General features: G+C 38.6%; 1 protein-coding gene across 2 annotated transcripts; it reads right to left on the bottom strand.

Moving 5' to 3' along the window:
- Positions 1–3,176: 3,176 nt before the first annotated feature.
- LOC135947987 (uncharacterized) lies at positions 3,177–10,574 on the bottom strand. 2 transcript variants are annotated; one of them, XM_065497016.1, is made up of 4 exons: positions 10,422–10,574; positions 9,618–9,751; positions 3,680–3,757; positions 3,177–3,620 (listed from the first exon to the last, which is right to left on the bottom strand). In XM_065497016.1, exons 3-4 carry the CDS (start codon positions 3,710–3,712, stop codon positions 3,234–3,236), a joined length of 420 nt encoding a protein of 139 aa, XP_065353088.1. In that variant the 5' UTR covers positions 3,713–3,757; positions 9,618–9,751; positions 10,422–10,574; the 3' UTR covers positions 3,177–3,233. The 2 variants fall into 2 exon arrangements, with proteins under 2 accessions (XP_065353088.1, XP_065353087.1); XM_065497015.1 differs by having other exon boundaries at positions 3,180–3,620; positions 9,622–9,751.
- Between the last annotated feature and the right edge of the window lie 8,059 nt (positions 10,575–18,633).

Below are 18,633 nucleotides of genomic sequence, written 5' to 3'. Positions count from 1 at the left end.
ATGTTCAGGGACATCCACCCAAGGTAAAATTCTCGCGCGTCTATGTAGACGTACGCAAAGTCATCTCCGAAGGCGGCACATGAGAGGTCCACGTCAATTCTAACTTTACGAGCATAGATGCGATCCAATTTTTCGCATTCGCTAGTAATTCCGTAAATTCCTGACAGTGTAACATGTACGTTATGTATCTCAAGGATGGCCAAATTCTTCAGCTGAATAATCGAATTCAATTCGCGTTCTTGAAGCGAATATTCTCCATTGACGGTTGGTCCATAGATTTTTAATTCCCTCAGGTTAGGAGTGTTCGCCCCCAAACACCTGATGAACTGAAATCGTAATTATAAGTATTTTGTAATTAAGTATTTAATTCATGCATTTACCTCTTGAAAACGAGAGTTGGTCACAGTAGAGAGAGGGCAGTACATGAATTCTATATCACGGGTGTCAAGTTTTGTGTAGATTTGAGAGTTGATCAGGAAAGGCAGAAGAGCCCAGATTTTTTCAAGGTGATTCTCTTGACATTCGCATTTCAAACGATGGTTCTCTACCAATTCTAATATTTCTTTAAGCATTTTCTGTCGAAATGGTCCTGAAAATTAATCAGTTCTTCAATTAATTTGATTATTGTGATACAGTTTTAACGTCATATAATTTTTTTTAAGCTTCTGTTCATTGAATGGCCAAGAACACCGCTGAGCGGATACCATGGGGCCAACGTGGCCATCATTTCGCCTCCACAGAGGTCATTTGAAACGCTACAAAGAACTAATTGCCATTCTCTTTGCCATCACTGACACTATAGATAACGAGTGTATTAGATACTAGAATTGCTGAATAAAAACTCCCATCACTTTGACAATCCTTTGATTGCCTTAAAAATTCAAGTCAACGGACTACTGGTAATAGTTCTTAAATGAAAATATTTAAAAAGTATTACTGTCCATCTGACATTCTGTTCCAATAATTTTTCATGGAAATTTAAAAGCAAAAAAATTTTGAAATTTTGTTTAGTCATACAATTTTTTGATCTGTCTTTGCTTACCAATAATAGTCTTAACAAGGTCCTTGTCGTAGTTGTCGATGTTGTCAACCAGAGCTTTGATAGCCAGGTTCAAGAGTTTGGGTGGCTCCTGTAAGCAAAAATGATATCAAGATTTTTTAGCAAGAAGTGAAGCGTATAAGAGGAAAATAACATTTGATTTGAGGCGCAGAAATATTTCTCGTGGTAACGAGGATGAGAGGCAGAAACAAAATTATTAGGCAACCTTTTGATCCAATATTCTCTGCTTTTTTGAACTAAACTGACCTGCACAAAAATTTCAAGTAAGCAATAAAAATGCTAAAAAATATAAATAAATAGGAACACGTGCGTCGAGAAAGGTGCGCGGATCGAGTTGAAGCTAGCGGATTGTCGGCAAAAGTTGTCAAAATTTCCGAAATTTCAGGAAATTCAGCAGAAATAATTTTTTGAAAGTAAGAATCGCCACACCAAGGGTGCACTACTAATGCAAAAATTGGTGCCATTTGCCTATATTGACCGATATCACAATATGGTAATCAGCAAGTCAACTCGTGCTCTGCAAAGGGCGGGCCGTGTCTCGAAAAAATTCAACCCCACGGCACCGCAAGTTAGTATTGATGGACAAAGCTGCGTGCGGCGCTCCTGGCTGCTCCAACCCTCCGACCTCCGGTCCGTCGGGTGAGTTACCGCCGAGAGTTATATTTTCGGGGCGGAGGTTAGGTTGATTACCCTGAAAAAGGTAGGTTGAAACCAAGACCAAGACGTTTCCAACGAGGGATCTTTGATGGGACGAACGGTTGAAGAAAAATCTATTTTTGTGTCGAAAAGCGTAAAATTTAATTTATATATTGGGTACAAAAATGTTGGCTCTGTCGCTCGGCGCTCTGGCAAAACGTGCGCCACAGAACCGAAACACCCTTCACCCCCTCCCCTGCACGCCACTGCACCACAAGCCACAACCCGAACATGGTGAGTGTTCAAAATTATCGCAATATATTCTGAAAAGTGCCAGAAAGAGCGGAAAAAGAACAGTTATTTTTATTTTTCCTGCGTTATTCTTTTTCAGGAAATTTCAAAACTGACGTTTTTTAATCCTCACATTCGTTCTTATAAAAATTTGAATGAGGGATCGGGTCGTAATTGGTCACAAAATGTTGCCAGATATAATTTTCACATCAAACCATCGTGAATTTTGCTCGATTTTCGTCAGCAACGCAGCGCAGGGGCTGCCAAAGTTGTGCTTTGCCTCTCTCACGAGGTCGAAAAGACTGTTCCTCTCGCCATAATCGACGTTATAAGGGGTGCGGGGCGGACAAAATTTGTCGAGAAGGAAGACGATGATAGCGGCGAGAGCGCAGCTTGGCAATCTAAAGGGACGAGCGGGGGAGCGAGAGAATTACTCTCTTGCTCGCGTTTCGTCAGGAGAGCGAATGTGTGCGTGTGCGAGAAGGTCGCGCGCGCTCGCGAGAGAGGATCTTGGCTCTTGCGCTGCCTCTCCTGTGGGCGCTCGAAAATTACACATCGGTACAGAACAATTATTAATGCGATCGTAATCTCGTCAGGAAAACCCTGAAATTTTGTCCCCCCAATTGCGAGTTAGTTCTAACAGCAAAATTCTGCGAACATAAACAACAATAACTTGAACCGGCCGCCCCCGCTGACCCAATTATGCACAATCATCACAAATTAAAAAATATATTGCACGCGCACCAAGTGAACTGGGACGCTTGGCTGTTTAAATGTACTAAAACCAAACTCGAAATGAATAGCAGCCACGTTTTTTTATATTTTTATCTTGTATATAAATTAAGGACAGGAACTCGAATGAGAGTTTAAAAAGCTATTCTTACCATTTCTGTTGCTTGTGCAGCTGCAGCGGGAGAGAGAACAGAACACACACCCCTAGTAACCAGTCAACGTTGATTGAAGCTTGATACAAGCTTGAACGTCAAGCACGTCAAGCTTGACTCTTACTTGACGTCAAGCTTGACATCAGTCTTGATAATGTCCGCTGATATAAGCTTGTTTCAAGCTTGACGTCAAATTTTCTCAAAAATGGCCCTGGTACTCTCAGGGCACTTTTCTAGCATTTTTGATTTTTTTGAAAATTTTAGGAATTTTTTGAAAAAAATTTCTGATAATTTTTTATTTTTTTTTGCGTAAATTTATTGATTAATATACGAACATATGAAATACATATATATTGTTATCTTCACCACATCTGGGGAGTTGACGAGTAGAGATGAGCAACTTTTGTTGACGAGGACGAGCACCTGGTCGGCATGGAGCGCCTGGTCGACAAGCAGCGTCTGGTCGACGAGGAGCACACCTTGCCGACGAGGACGAGCGCCTGGTCGGCAAGAAGCGGCTGGTCGGCAAGCAGCGTCTGGTCGACGAGGAGCACCTTGTCGACGAGGACGAGCACCTGGTCGGCAAGGAGCGCCTGGTCGACGAGGAGCACATTGCCGACGAGGAGCACCTTGCCGACGAGGAGCGCCTGTGTGTGCAGGAAGAGCTTCTTACTGTCCTGTTGAGCAGTCAGGCCTCCGGACTGGCATATCTGCTGCATACCTCGTCGAGACACTGGTTTCCGTGGAAGCTGTAAATTTACAGATAGATTAATATACGGCTGAAGGTATTGCTTTAATATGAACCTACTTTTGTGTTGCAAGTCCAGCAAAAAGTCGTCATTCATCGAGTTGGCACGGTTCGGAATCTCGTACTCAACCTTCAGACCTGAAGACAAATTTTTATTATTAAAATTATTGAAAGAGTAAAATCAGGAATCCGAATTTTCCCCACCCGGTTTAAAAAAAACGGGATTTTCGGGCTGAAAAATTAATAAAACCCACTATTTCACCCACAACTTGCTCTCATCTTTAGTATTTTATCCTTAATTACTTAATTGAACTCATGATTGTGCAACAGTATTTGATCAGAATAAAATAGAATATAAGAGGGAAAAATGAGTTGCTCCATGACAAGTTTACCTTTGCAGTAAAATTGATTGTGATGGATTTTTTTTCAAAATATTCCACTTCAATTTTAACTCGAAAAAATCGGAATTTCTTAAATTTCGAGTTTTTTGCAAATCCAAATCTTTGGTTCTAACCATAAAATTGCAAAAATTACCCTAATTTGGACTCATCTTGACCTCCTCTGACCACCTGAAGGGTTGAGGAGGTGCATGCACCCGCATCCCCTTTCATCCCCATAGCTTCAAATTTGATAGTAAGCAACGACCGTTTCCGGCGCCGCTCACTGTTACATTGTTCAAAAGCTCTAGGCAACTTAGGGGTGGAGAGAAATCACCCCTGAACCCTTCAGCTACTTAGAGGAGGTCGAAACGAGTTCAACGGTGGGTATTTTTTGCAATTCTGAGTTTTAGAACCCGAGATTTGGGGTTGCAAAAATCTAGAAATTGTAATAATTCCATTTTTTGTTTTTGGTTTCTTTGTACCTCCAAATCTCGGGTTCTAAGCATCACAATCGCAAAAAATACCCACCGTTGAAATCGTCTCGACTTCCTCTGAGTAACTGAAGGGTTTGGGGGTGCTTTCAATCCACCCGTAAGATGCCATCACCTTCTAAACTCTAAAGATGTAACAGTGAGCGGCGCCAGGAACGATCGTCGCTTACTATCAAAATTGAAGCTATGGGGATGAAAGGGGATGAGTGCATGCATAACCTCTAAACCCTCCAGATGGTCAGAGGAGGTAAAGATGAGTCCAAAATCGGGTAATTTTTGCAATCTTTATGGTTAGAACACAAAATTTGGAGGTGCAAAGAAACCAAAAACACGAAAAAAATTAATAATTCAAATTTCGCAAATTTTTTCAACTACAAATCTCGGGTTATAACCGTCGGAATTGCAAAAAATTTCGCCTGTTGAACTCGTTTCGACCTCCTCTGAGTAGTTTAAGTGTTAAGGGGTGCGTACCCCATCCCCTTTCAACGTTATAGCTTCAATTTTGATAAAAAAAAATTTTACACGATTCCACAAGGCTTAGAAATATTCAAAACTATCTCAAATTCCTTCTAAATCCCTTCTTTAAACACTAAAAAATATTTTTAAATGCAAATTAAAACAATACCTGAGTAAAATAAAATGTAAAACATTCTAAATAGCTCTAAATTTTTGTTTTATTTTGCATTTAATAAAATATATTATTTCTGTTTTGAATGATGGGACGCGGTGGTAATTAAGAAGGTTTTTCGAATAGCTTTAAACATTTTTAAGCCTAGTGCAAGCGTGTTAAAATTTTTATCACAATTTTAGGTATGGGATTGAAAAAGAATGGGGGTAAACACCCCCTTAACATCTTGGCTGGTAAGTATGGAGACCAAGATGAGTCTAACAGTTCGTTGATTTTGCGACTCTGAGGGTTAGAACCCGAGATTTGAACTTGAAAAAATCAAGAAATTGGTATAATGCCATTTTTCGTGTTTTTGGTTTCTTTGTACCTCCAAATCTCGGGTTCTAAGCATCACAATTACAAATATTAACAACCGTTGAAATCGTCTCGACTTCCTCTGAGTAACTGAAGGGTTTAGGGGTGTTTTCAATCCACCCGTAAGATGCCATCACCTTCTAAACTCTAAAGATGTAACAGTGAGCGGCGCCAGGAACGATCGTCGCTTACTATCAAAATTGAAGCTATGGGGATGAAAGGGGATGAGTGCATGCAACCTCTAAACCCTTCAGCTGGTCAGAGGTCAGAATGAGTCCACCGTTGGGTAATTTTTGCAATTTTTATGGTTAGAACCAAAGATTTGGAGGTGCAAAGTAACCAAAATCACGAAAAAAATTAATAATTCAAATTCCATTAATTTTCAACTACACAAATCTAGGGTTCTAACCTTCATAATTGCAAAAACTGCCAACCGTTAGACTCGTCTCGAACTCCTCTAACTAGATTAAGTATTTAAGGGATGCTTACCCATAACCCTTTTCAGTCCCTTAACTACAATTTTAATGAATTTTTTTTACATGCTTCTGCTGGGCTCAAAAAAATTTTTAAGCTATCCAAAACTCCTACTAAATTATCACCACGTCTCTTCTTTCAACACTAAAATTTTTTTTATTAATTTTAAAATCGAAAATAATTTTAAAAAATTAAAACATTTTATGGCTCTGGATTTTTCGAAATTTTGCATTGAATAAAATATATTAATTTAGTTTTTAATCAAGAGACTTGGAGTTAATTTAAAAAAGGAGTTTTGGACAGCTTGAAACATTTTCAAGCCCAATGGAAGAAAGTTAAAATTTTATCAAAATTGTAGCTAAGGGGTTGGGGGTGAGCTGAGCATCCCTTAAACACTTAATCTAGTTAGTGGAGGTCGAGACGAGTCTAACGGTGAGTAGTTAATGCAATTCTGACGGTTAGAACTCGAGATTTGTAGTTGATTTTGGTTTCTTTGCACCTCCAAATCTCATGTTCTCACCATTAAGATTGTAAAAATTTCCCAACGTTACACTCATCATGACATCCTCTGATCAGCTGAAGGATTTAGGGGTTGCCTGCACCTATTCCCTTTCATCCCCATAGCTCCAATTTTGATAGTAAGCGACAACTGTTCCTGGCGCCGCTCTTTGTTGAATCTTTAGAGTTTAAAGGGTGATGGCAACTTACGGGTGGATCGAAAACACCCCTAAACCCTTCAGTTACTCAGAGGAAGTCGAGTAAAACGGTTGGTAGTATTTGCAATCGTGTTGCTTAGAACCCGAGATTTGGAGTTGCAAAGAAACCAAAAACACGAAAAATAGGAATAAATTTTCCAATTTCGTGATTTTTGCAACTCCAAATCTCGGGTTCTAACCCTCAGAATTGCAAAAACTACCAACTGTTAGACTCATCTCGATCTCCACTAACCATCTAAGATTTAAAGGGGTGTGTAACCCCTTCTCCTATCAACCCTATAGCTAAAATTGCGATAAAAATTTTAACATGCTTGCACTGGGCTTTAAAGTAATTTAAGCTATCCAAAACTCCTTCTAAATTACCACCACGTTTTTCATTCAAAACAGAAGAAATATATTTTATTAAATGCAAATTAAAACGAAAATCTAGAGCAAAATGAATTACTTGTTTCAATTATTGCTTTAATTTGCATTTAATTAAATATATTTTTAGTGTTCAAAGAAGGTGATTAAGAAGGAGTTTTATATAGTTTAAAATATTTTTAAGCCCAGAAGAAGCATTTAAAAAAATTAGTATCAAAATTGTAGCTCTGTTGTTGAAAGGGGCTGGGGGTAAGCACCCCCTTAACACTTTAGCTGGTTAGTGAAGATTGAGACGAGTCTAATGGTTGGTGGTTTTTGCAATTCTGAAGGTTAGAACACGAGATTTGTAGTTGAAAAATTAATGGAATTTGAATTATTCCTTTTTTAAGTGATTTTGGTTTCTTTGCACCTCCAAATTTCGTGTTCTAACCATAAAAATTGCAAAAATTACCCAACGTTGGAGTCATCATGACCTCCTCTGACCAGTTGAAGGGTTAAGAGGTTGCATGCACCCAACCCCTTTCATCCCAATACCTTCAATTTTGATAGTAAGCAACGGCTGTTTCTGGTGCCGCTCACTGTTACATCTTTCAAGCTCTAGGCAACTTAGGGGTGGAGTGCAATCACCCCTAAACCTTTCAGCTACTCAGAGGAGGTCGAGATGAGTCTACTGATTGGTAGTTTTTACAATTGTGACGGATAAAAACCCGAGATTTGGAGTTGCAAAAATCAAGAAATTGGTTTAATTCCTATTTTTCGTGTTTTTAGGTTCTTTGCACCTCCAAATCTCGGGTTCTAACCGTCAGAATTGGAAGAACTACCAACCGTTAGACTTGCCTTGACCTCCTCTTAGTAGTTGAAGGGTTAAGGGGTGTTTGCTTTCCACCCCTAAGTTGAGATACAGCTTTAAAAATGTAAGTGAGCGGCGCCAGGAGCGGTCGTCGCTTACAATCAAAACTGAAGTTATGGGGATGAAAGGGGATGGGTGCATGAAACCTCTAAAATTCTAAATCTTTCAGCTAGTCAGGGCAGGTCGAGATGAGTCCAACATTGGGAAGTTTTTGCAATTGTTATGTTTAGTACCAAAGATTATGAATTGAAAAAATTACGAAATTGAAGAAAATTCGATTTTTTTCGAGTTAAAATTCAAGTGGAATATTTTGAAAATAAAAAATCATTCACTTTCAAATTTTCTGCAAAGTTAAAACTTAACACGAAGCAACTCGCTCACGATATTAACCTACGTACGACACTTGCAGTAGCAAATACTGGCCACATTTTTTCTTCTATTCTATTCCTCCTGATAAATAACACTAGCTCAATTATGAGTTCAGTAAATTAATTAAGGATATTATAATGTAATTTATCAAGTTTTGGGTAAAATAGGGGGTGTTTTTTGGGGTGTTATTGGTTTTTTTAGCCTGGAAAATTCCCGGGTGTGTTAAAACTGGATGGTGGAAATTCGGAACCCTGGCGGATTTTCAATTCTGGTTGTTAAATCTCCAGAATTGGCGGTGGAATGGTTTCTCATGATTTTTGTAAATGAATAAATTATTTTATTTATAGAAATAGTCTGCTCCACAGAAATAGTCTGTGGAGCAACCAGCACCCACAACAAGGGTGCGCATTTCGCATTTTGAACCGAATTATTCAGCTCGGGCAAGCTTGACCGCTTCCAGAACCGTTTTCGGCTCGAGTTCGTGGCAGGCGGTCAGGAAAAGCGCAAAGGCGGCCTCGTCAGCTGCTCCAACGCCAAATGCAGCGGTGTCTTCCAGCACGCTCTGGTCCGCGCACAAAGAGCGCAGACACCCAAAACCCAGAATAAAGCGCTGCCACTCTCTCATTTAATTTGAAAACCTTATTAAATTAGTATTCAGATTTGAAGTGCGTTTTAAATGGTGGGACTAAACGCATATTTGATTTAAGCCGTTCGCTCCTTATTCACTCGCTTTTTGAATACAAACGTGAAGGATAAATTTTTTTAAAACAAATCTTGCGAAGAAAATAACATAAAAATAAATTACTATGCGGAGAAGTACCCATATTCAATATTACTCATTTAACGGTTTACACTCTAACGTTTAAATGCAGAGGTCTCAGCCAGCCGTTGCGCCGAGCAGGTAAATTTTGGGTCACGTGAGCCACCGCCATGAATTTGTGAAAAATATAAAAAAAGCGCAGGAGATGTTAAGCATTACAGCAAACTTCATGTTTAAAATTGCCAGCCTCCGCAAAAGAACGCTAAACGTTGCTAAAAAAATTTAATCACTGCATTTAAAAAACATATTTATTGACACAGACTCTGCTAATAATGAAATTAGTCAAAAAAGCATGGTAAAATTCAAATATTTAAAATTATTTTCAAATTATCCTAGTAAAAATAGCATTAAAAATTTAAGAAACTTTAACTTCAGTCCGCAATAATATTTAACATGCAGCTGTTATATTATTTTATTTCGTAATTCATGCATTTCAATGTTCATTGACACTCCGAGTGTTCTAAAAGAAGAAAATCGTCTGCATATTTACTGGTTAAATTCGCAAAAATATGGCTAAAATTGGAAATTTATTTCGATAATAATTATAAATTACCTACATAAAGAGGCACAGTCCAGTTGTTGTGCATCCCATATTTTCGTCCATCTGAGGATGTCCGACGACAGATCGACGTTGTTCACACAGCAGCGACATTCCAGCAAATACTTTTACATGCACACTCCTGCCTCCTGAAATGGGAACACAAATAACAACAAACATAGATATCCACGACAATTAAACAACCGTTTAATGTTTTGAATATATAAAGTCGTAAATTAAATCTCGATCTAAAACGGTAATTTTTAAAAGCAATGTTTTAGGTGACATGCAAAAACACAATGAATGATTTTTCAGGAAAATTGCTTCATCCGTTAAACCTTTGAGTTGATAAAAACCGATAAACACACAGAAATTGACTTTGAAGAACTCACACTTTCCGACCAATTATTAGAATTCTTGGTAGGATAAATATACATAGGGCATAAAAGACAAATGTATTGATTTGATCCTTCCCATCAGACCGAGAGACTATGAGTAAAAGTGAGCGGAAAAGCGTGAGAAGCCACCAAAAGTTTGAACAAACTACAGATGACGATAAAAGTTATGGGAGACTCGCAATTTCCGCTAACGTTTTACACTTCTTCTCGGTTTCATGGGACGAATGAATGTTCAAAATGCCCTATCCTACCAAGAAGTGTTTATTGGTAGACAATTTTGAGTTCTCCATGTGTAAATTTATCCCATTTATCAATATTTTACGGTTCTTGCTGGTTGGTAAAAAACCAACACAAGCCGAACTTAAGCGAATTTTTGCCGCTAACCCCCGCGCTTAAACCCAAGAAAATAACAAGTCCTTACCTTGTACAGTATCCATCATCCGTTTAATGATCCGTTGGTGCACTCAGTCCATCGCGAAACTCCGAAAACGAGGCCGACGGTCCTTTCTACTGGCGTCCCAACCGTCATGTTTCGATGTTTGTTTTCAAAACACAGCAAGCCTCGCCGGCAGCTGGCAGTGTGGCGCGACGCACGCGCCACGGCGCGGCCAGCGAATGAAACATAGTAAGCGCGCGCGATCATGCTGCATGAGCTTGAGTGCTCGAACGAGTTAATTAAACAATTAAAACTTACTAAATTTTTCTATAAATACACTTTTAACGAAACACGAACTCAGGCGAAATAATTATTGTTCCGACGTGCTTGACACAAGCTTGATCTGGCTTGACTCAGCTTTGATTTGAAAAACGGCAAAAAGTAATTTAATTTGAACATTACCTAGACTAAAATGAAATGAAAATAGTTCAGAGAGGCAATTAAATTAATAATCTTCGCTTTTCTGTAGAAAAATCAGTCGAAAATTTAAAACTGACCATGCTTGATGCGTCAAGGTAATGTCAAGCATGCTAATATGGGCACTCCACGTGACTTTAAAAAATTAATAATGGTCAGAATGGACAGCCACATGTACGGTCTTCATATTCCAAATACATTTTATTCAATTATCTATACTTATTGCCATGGTTGACGTCAAGGTTAAATCTTACGGTGCTTGATCAGGCTTGATGGTTACTAGGGACGTAGCGAGCGAGCGAGGGCGAACGCACGACTGCGAGTCTCCTCGCTGTTAGGGGAGAATCCACAGGTACCTCTTTTCAGAGCGCATGGCGAGTGAGAAGGTTGCTTTTGTTGTTACAGCTGGCGGAGGCCTCAACTGCTTTCGTAATATATGTTGTGAAATCCTCCCTCAATTTTCTCTGCAATCCTCGACCATTAAATCACCTTTTGCGCAATTTAAACAATATTTTCATCATAGCTCAAAACAATAAATATTTTTACTGAGCACAGAATTTTGTATAAAGCTCTTTACAAGCAGGCGTTAAATTGCGCGGGGAGCAACAGGCTAAAAGAATAACTGAGCATAATTCCATATTATTTTAACTCGAGGCGAAATCAGGTTCTCTATTAAAATATTAAATTATTTTAAGTGAGCGAGCCCGTTTTCCAGATGTGGGTTTTTCCCTGCCGCACCTCGCTGCTTCAATAAAGGCCAGTGGCATCTTTGTTCTGTTTTCCTTGTTCGGGGCACGGCAAAATGCATCAATCACAAAATATGGTCCAGCGGCTACAGCGACGAAGAAAATCAGTGCAAAGGAGAATAGAGAGACGGACCGCGCGATCCATGCGGTTAAGCGCAATCAATTTTTTTATTTACCTGTTCCAATTTTACAACCTTTTCTTGCAAGGAGTAAGTGGAGTTTCCTAAATAAAATAGTTTAAAATGATTTGAGGCGCGAAGTTTCCGTCATTAAATAATTGAGGCGTAAAATAATAGCCCGTGTCTATATTTGTTCATATTTATGCTTAATTTTTGTCAAATCAGGAAATAAAATATTTTAATAGCATTGTGTGAATTTAACCCGAATTAATCACTGGATTTAATTATTAGAATGTCACAGAAACTCATTCAATTGTGCTGAGCTGGGTGGTCTTCGCAGCTCAGAGAAAGATTTATGAGACAAGCTGAGCGTTAAATACGCTTTTCCATCTGCTGGCCTGGAGGGTGCAAGGTCGGTTTGGAGAGAAATAAAAGGTTATTGTCCACTGAAAGAACGGCGAGGGCGAGAGTAAAGCAGAAGAGGGAAAATAAGAGGCTGGAGGATGGAGCGAGCCAGAAATCGGGTAACAGGATTATAGCGCGCGCGGGTTTTGGAAAATAATAAATAATGAAGAATATTAGCAGTTCAAATTGAAAACACGCATTTGGTACGTTTTAAATCAAATAATAGGATTTAAATCATGATGCTGATTAAATGATAATTAAACTAAGAAAATATTCAGATTAAATTCATTTTTTTCAATTTCAAGTTAAAATTAAAACTCTCATTGAATATATTTTAGTTTTTCTCGAGCACACCAGGAAGGGAATAAAAAATCAACTATCGGTCAACTTGGCCTGTTTCTGGTTACAAATCACTAACTTATCATAATTATTATCCCGCTGGTTAGAAACTCACCAGATGAAAAAAGATGGCGCCTCTGAGCTTTCGGCTAGGGGGCAGAGGGGTGGTAGTCAGTTTCGAGGGAAAAATGTTTTTCCATGCAGAAGAACGGCGGGAGAGAAAAAAGTGCAGGAACATGAGCATAGGAAAACGAGAAAAGAATGAAACGAGGTTGCAGCAATATTAAAAAAGCCGGTCAAAATAATTTTTAGTTAAATTTTCAGTGGAAGTTTTATTTGATAAAAATTTTGAACTTAACAAAAATTGATTTTTAATCAAACTAAGGAACAGGGAGAATCGCACAGAAGACTACGCAGTAACAAAAACTGCAGCCTAGCAGCTGACTGACACAAAAGTATTATAAACGAGGGCGGGGCAAAATGAATATTGATTTGTATCACAAAATTTTAATAGAAAACAAGGAATAAATTCAGCACATAATCAGAATTTGCCATTCTGCTCAGATTTATAATTATTTCCCTTTTTGAAACATATGCGACAACGTTTCTCAGGCATATATTTTTTCAGAATTTCAATTATTGCAATTTCAATTAAAAACTTAATTAGAAAAGCATCAAAATTATGAATGGATTATCAGGAAATAACTTTAGAAATATTTTACATAGTTTATTTGTGTTAAAGACGAAAAATAAATGTTTACATTGTATTTAATTTAATTAATTAACATTTCCTGCAATAAATAACATCCCTAATTTTGTTTTTACTGACGATTGTCAATATTTAAAGATTTAACTATTTTAATTAGCTATAAATTCTTTACTCAATAAATCGATTTACTTTTCTTCTTAACAGGAAACTGTATATAATATGTATTATATATAGCTATGAAGTGATGGGCGAGGAGGAACTCGTCACTATTGTATCGCCGAGATAATGAAAGCCAGAACTTTGACCGCATACTATTTGTTTGTATTATAGAAGGCAAACACGTCGCCTATGCTTAGTTGATCAAACAAAATCAGAGGGAGTGATATTTTACACTTTTTCTTTATTAAAAATTACAACAATTAATTACATTTTTCGCCATCGGGTTTCTTTTGATTTTCTCCCATATTCGCACACTCATTATTGAAATGGTTCTGGAAAGAGGTGAATATACGTAACAATTATTTGGCTGCTTTAACCTCTCCTTTTTCTAGCAAGTAAATTTATATTGATTGGAAGTTTAGGGAAATATTTCCAAAATTTCTGCAGTCGCTACTAAAGGATTTCACTTAGAAAATGTGTAAAATATGTGAATAGAACAATTTTAATACATATTAATTATGTTTAATAAAGAATGATGCTATAAAGCCTTTTGTATAACTATAATGGTACCGCGGAAATTACTGACTCAAGAGCGTTCTTTAACTCAGTGAAACTCGTCAAGTAAGAGTAATAGTCATCCTCGGAAGGGATTATTATCATGCTTTCATCCATTTCTATTTTCTTCAGATTACGCAAGATTTCACGTCTCTGAATCCGAGCTATGATGGTGGCGTTGTCTCTGAAGTCAATTTTGGGTAGCCAAATGTTGACGTCTTCCAGGAGCGGCGCAGACAAAATGCTCGAAAAAGCGACTTCTTCAGAGTCATATCTGGAATGATATTAAGCAACAATGAGATACATAACGACGAGAAATATGTCAAATTACTTAATGTTAACTATGGAACATTTTTAAAGGCGGGAATATCTTACTCGTTTAAAGAGCCCCATGCAAATTCTTTCAATCGAAGCATCGCATCAACAGGTGCGTCATTCGCAGACAATGTGCATCGATCTAATCTCAACGACTGGAGGTTAGGGCAGAAGTTGAAGATTTCGCTGAAGGCCATCGTCTCCTTGATACCAACACCCTGTAGAGTCAACTCCTGAAGACTCGCTCCGTTTCTTTTCAGGAAGCACCTTAAAACGTGCGCCGATTTGCTGAAGCATGCAATCCATGCGCTCTCTATTTGTGGAAGGTGCGGAAATTCGTCAATTTCTTCAAAATCCTCCAGGTCAGTGGAAATAATCTGAAATATTAAGATATTAATTAATTTTTAAAATTACTTGATGGTAGTAAATATAAAATATTACGTAAATAAAGTCTTACATGTATGTGCTTTAGTTGCTCAGCAAACCGTTGTACTAGAAGAAATAACTCTTGATTCGTTTTTGGCTGGAGTGTCAAATTAATGTAATGCGTATTATCTTTAAATTTCAATCCCCATGTTGGAATCGTACGCTCCATGTTCAGGGACATCCTTCCAAGGTAAAATTCTTGCGCGTTTATGCAGACGTACGCAAAGTCATCTCCGAAGGCGGCACATGAGAGTTCCACGTCTATTCTGACTTTACGAGCATAGATGCGATCCAATTTTTCGCATTCGCGAGTAATTCCGAAAATTCCTGACAGTGTAACATGCACGTAATATATCTCAAGGATGGCCAAATTCTTCAGCTGCACAATCGAATTCAATTCGCGTTCTTCAAGCGAATATTCTTCATTGTAAGTTATTGGTCCACGGATTTTTAATTCCCTCAGGTTTGGAGTGTTCGCCCCCAAACACCTGATGAACTGAAATCGTAATTATAAATAATTTGTAATTTAAGTATTTAATGCATGCATTTACCTCTTGAAAGCGAGAGTTGGTCACAGTGGAGGAAGCACGGCAGTAAATGCGCGGCATAAAATCAATGATGTCAAGTTTTGTGTAGATTTTAGAGTTGATCAGGAAAGGCAGAAGAGCCCAGATTATTTCAAGGTGATTCTCTTGACCGTCACATTTCAAACGATGGTTCTCTACCATTTCTAACATTTCTTTAAGCATCTTCTGTCGAAATGGTCCTGAAAATTAATCAATTCATCAATTCATTTTATTATCGTGATACAGTTTTAACGTCATATAATTTTTTTTAAACTTCTGTACACTGAATGGCCCAGAACACCGCTGAGCGGATAACATGGGGCCCGAGTGGCCGAAGAGGAGCTTGAACCCAACGTGGCCATCATTTTGCCTCCACGCAAAGAGGTCATTTAATTGAAACGCCAGAAATAACTAATTACCACTCTATTTGGCATCACTGACACTAGATAACGAGTGTATTAGATACTAGAATTGCTTAATAAAAACTCCCATCACTTTGAAAATCCCTTGATTGACTTAAAAATCCGAGTCAACGGACTACTGGTACTAGTTCTTAAATGAAAATATTTAAATAGTATTACTGTCCATCTGACACTCTGTTCCAATAATTTTTTATGGAAATTTAAAGCTACAAAAATTTTGAAATTTAGTTTAGTCCATAAAATGTTTTGATCTGTCTTTGCTTACCAATAATAGTCTTAACAAGGTCCTTGTCGTAGTTGTCGATGTTGTCAACCAGAGCTTTGATAGCCAGGTCCAAGAGTTTGGGTGGCTCCTGTAAGCAAAAATGAAATCAATATTTTTTAGCAAGAAGTGACGCGTATAAGAGGAAAATAACATTTGATTTGAGGCGCAGAAGTTTTTATCGTGGCAACGAGGATGAGAGGCAGAAATAAAATTGTTAGGCGACCTTTTGATCCAATATTCTCTGCTTATTTTAACTGAACTGACCTGCACAAAAATTTCAAGTAAGCAATAAAAATTCTAAAAAACATAAATAAATAAAAACGCGGTTGACTGTGCGTCGAGAAAGGTGCGCGGAACGAGTTGAAGCTAGCGGATTGTCGGCAAAAGTTGTCAAAATTTCCGAATTTTCAGGAAATTCAGCAGAAATAATATTTTGAAAATAAGAATTGCCACACCAAGGGTGCACTGCTAATGCAAAAATTGGTGCCGTCCTGCCTATAGGCCGATATCACAATATGGTAGCCGTCTCCTGCTCTGCAAAGGGCGGGCCTTGTCTCGAAAAAAATTCAACCCCGCGGCACCGCAAGTTAGTATCGATGGACAAGCTGCCCGAATTTCAAAATTCACGTTTTATAATCCTCACATTCGTTCTTATAAAAATTTGGAAGAGGGATCGGGTCGTAATTGGTCTCAAAATGTAACCAGATATAATTTTCACATCAAACCATCGTGAATTTTGCTCGATTTTCGTCAGCAACGTGGCGCAGGGGCTGTCAAAGTTGTGCCTTGCCTCTCTCACGAGGTCGAAAAGCCTGTTCCTCTCGCCATAATTGGCGTTATAAGGGGTGCGGGGCGGTCAAAAATGGTCGAGAAGGAAGACGATGATAGCGGCGAGAGCGCAGCTATGCTATCTAAAGGGACGAGCGGGGGAGCGAGAGAATTACCCTCTTGGCTCGCGTGCCGTCAGGAGAGCGAATGTGTGTGCGAGTGTGGGTGTGCGGGCAGGTGCGCGCTCGCGAGAGAGAGAGGCTCTTGGCTCTTGGCGCTGCCTCTCCTGTGGGCGCCCGAAAATTACATATCGGTACGGAACAATTATTAATGCGACCGTAATCTCGTCAGGAAAACCCTGAAATTTTTTCCCCCCAATTGCGAGTTAGGGCGACCGAAATTTGCAAGTTTTCGCTTCAAAAATAAACTTGAGAGTAAAAGAAACTCTCACAAAATGATCTCCATCTGATACCTTCGCTCAGATGGCTAGGTGGAATATCCAACTAGAATCTGGTAAAGGGGGAAAATCCAAAAATTTTGGCAAAACCGCTTACGTGCAGACACGCACCATTGGCGCAGCAATCACCGCCCGCCGGCCCTCGAGGCCCCGGCCAAGGCCCAAAAGCCAAATTTTGAAATGTCACAAACCGCGTTTTTTCACCTTAAAAAATTCCTAGCACGGCTCCTATGAGTCGCACATTTAAAAACTAATATTGGTTGTTCTTGCCGTAAAATTCTGCGTATATTTTACCCCATCGCCACCCTCGCCCGCTTCCGCCACCCTCAAATCACCAAAAATCGACGCAAAAGTGACTTTTTTTCTTAAGGGTGTATTTGACGGTCCATATTTGTTTGATTTAAACGAGGCAACGCTTTGACTTGCACTTGCAAGGGAAATTATAATATCACTGCACAACCGTCGCGAATTAAAAAAAATATTAATTTCACGCGAATAAAGTACTCTTTAAAATCGAAACGCGGCTGCTATTATTTGTTGAAAACACACGTCTCAAAATTAAAAGAAGACACGGGCTTTATACAAGGAAATTTAATCAAATATGCGAGTTCTAAAATTGTTCTTACCATTTTTGTTGCTTGTGCAGCGGCAGAGAAGAACAGAAAGACGCGTAGTGAGCGGGCCGAGGGCGAAAACAACCTGCGGGCTGCTGCTTTTAGGGGAGAATGCAGCAGGTACCTCTCTCTTTTCCGTGCGCGCATCGCGAGTGAGAAGGTTGCTTTTGTTGTTACGGCTGGCGGCCTAAAACGCTCTCTCAATAAATTGTGAAACCTTCCCTCCTTTTCTCTGCGATGCTCGACCATTAAAATACCTTTTACGTAATTTTAACCATTTCTTCATTTCTTTGTCAATATGTTTTAAATTTGTACATTGAGCAGCATTTTGTCATTCTGTAACAGCAAGCGCCAACAAGCGTGCCAAGGGGCGCGGGGCGCAAAAGGCTGAAAGAATACCTGAGTAATACTTCAAAATATTTTAACTTTAGGCAATAGCAGATGGTTCTCTGTTTATAAATAATTTTTTAACCGAGCGAGCCTCCTTTAAAAAAAGGTTAATTCGCGTTTAATGAAGGATTTGAATTACCTGCTCCAATTTTTCATCTTTTCTTGCTGGAGAAAGGTGCCTTTTTTAAATAAAAATATACAAACTGATTTAAGGCGCAATGAAGTTAATAAAAAATAATTATTAAGTTGGTAAAGAATAATTGAGGCGTTATGTTAAAAAGCAGCCAAATATAATTCGAAAGTGTCTATAAATCTATTATAATTTTTGTTTAATTGACCAGTTGCATAAACCCTTAGTGTTCGAAGCCGCCAACAGATGGCGCAACCACACTTTCTTAAAAAAATTTGTTTTAAGCGATTTTAAGGCATTTCCGCTGCAATTTCGGACTCAATCTAGCTATTTTGCTTTTTTTAAATAATTTGCTTTTTTTGACGTGCTGAAAACCAAAATCGGTTCAGCCATTC

The sequence above is a fragment of the Cloeon dipterum genome, chromosome 1 (genome assembly GCF_949628265.1).
Source record: "Cloeon dipterum chromosome 1, ieCloDipt1.1, whole genome shotgun sequence".
Lineage (NCBI taxonomy): Eukaryota > Metazoa > Arthropoda > Insecta > Ephemeroptera > Baetidae > Cloeon > Cloeon dipterum.
This window is presented reverse-complemented; position numbering and strand designations above follow the sequence as displayed.

Excerpts from the sequence above, each read along its gene's own strand:
- LOC135947987 (XM_065497016.1), bottom strand. The coding sequence starts at position 3,712 with ATGACGACTTTTTGCTGGACTTGCAACACAAAA. Across the intron at positions 3,621-3,679 it reads GCTGGACTTGCAACACAAAA|CTTCCACGGAAACCAGTGTC; the intron begins GTAGGTTCATAT and ends GTAAATTTACAG.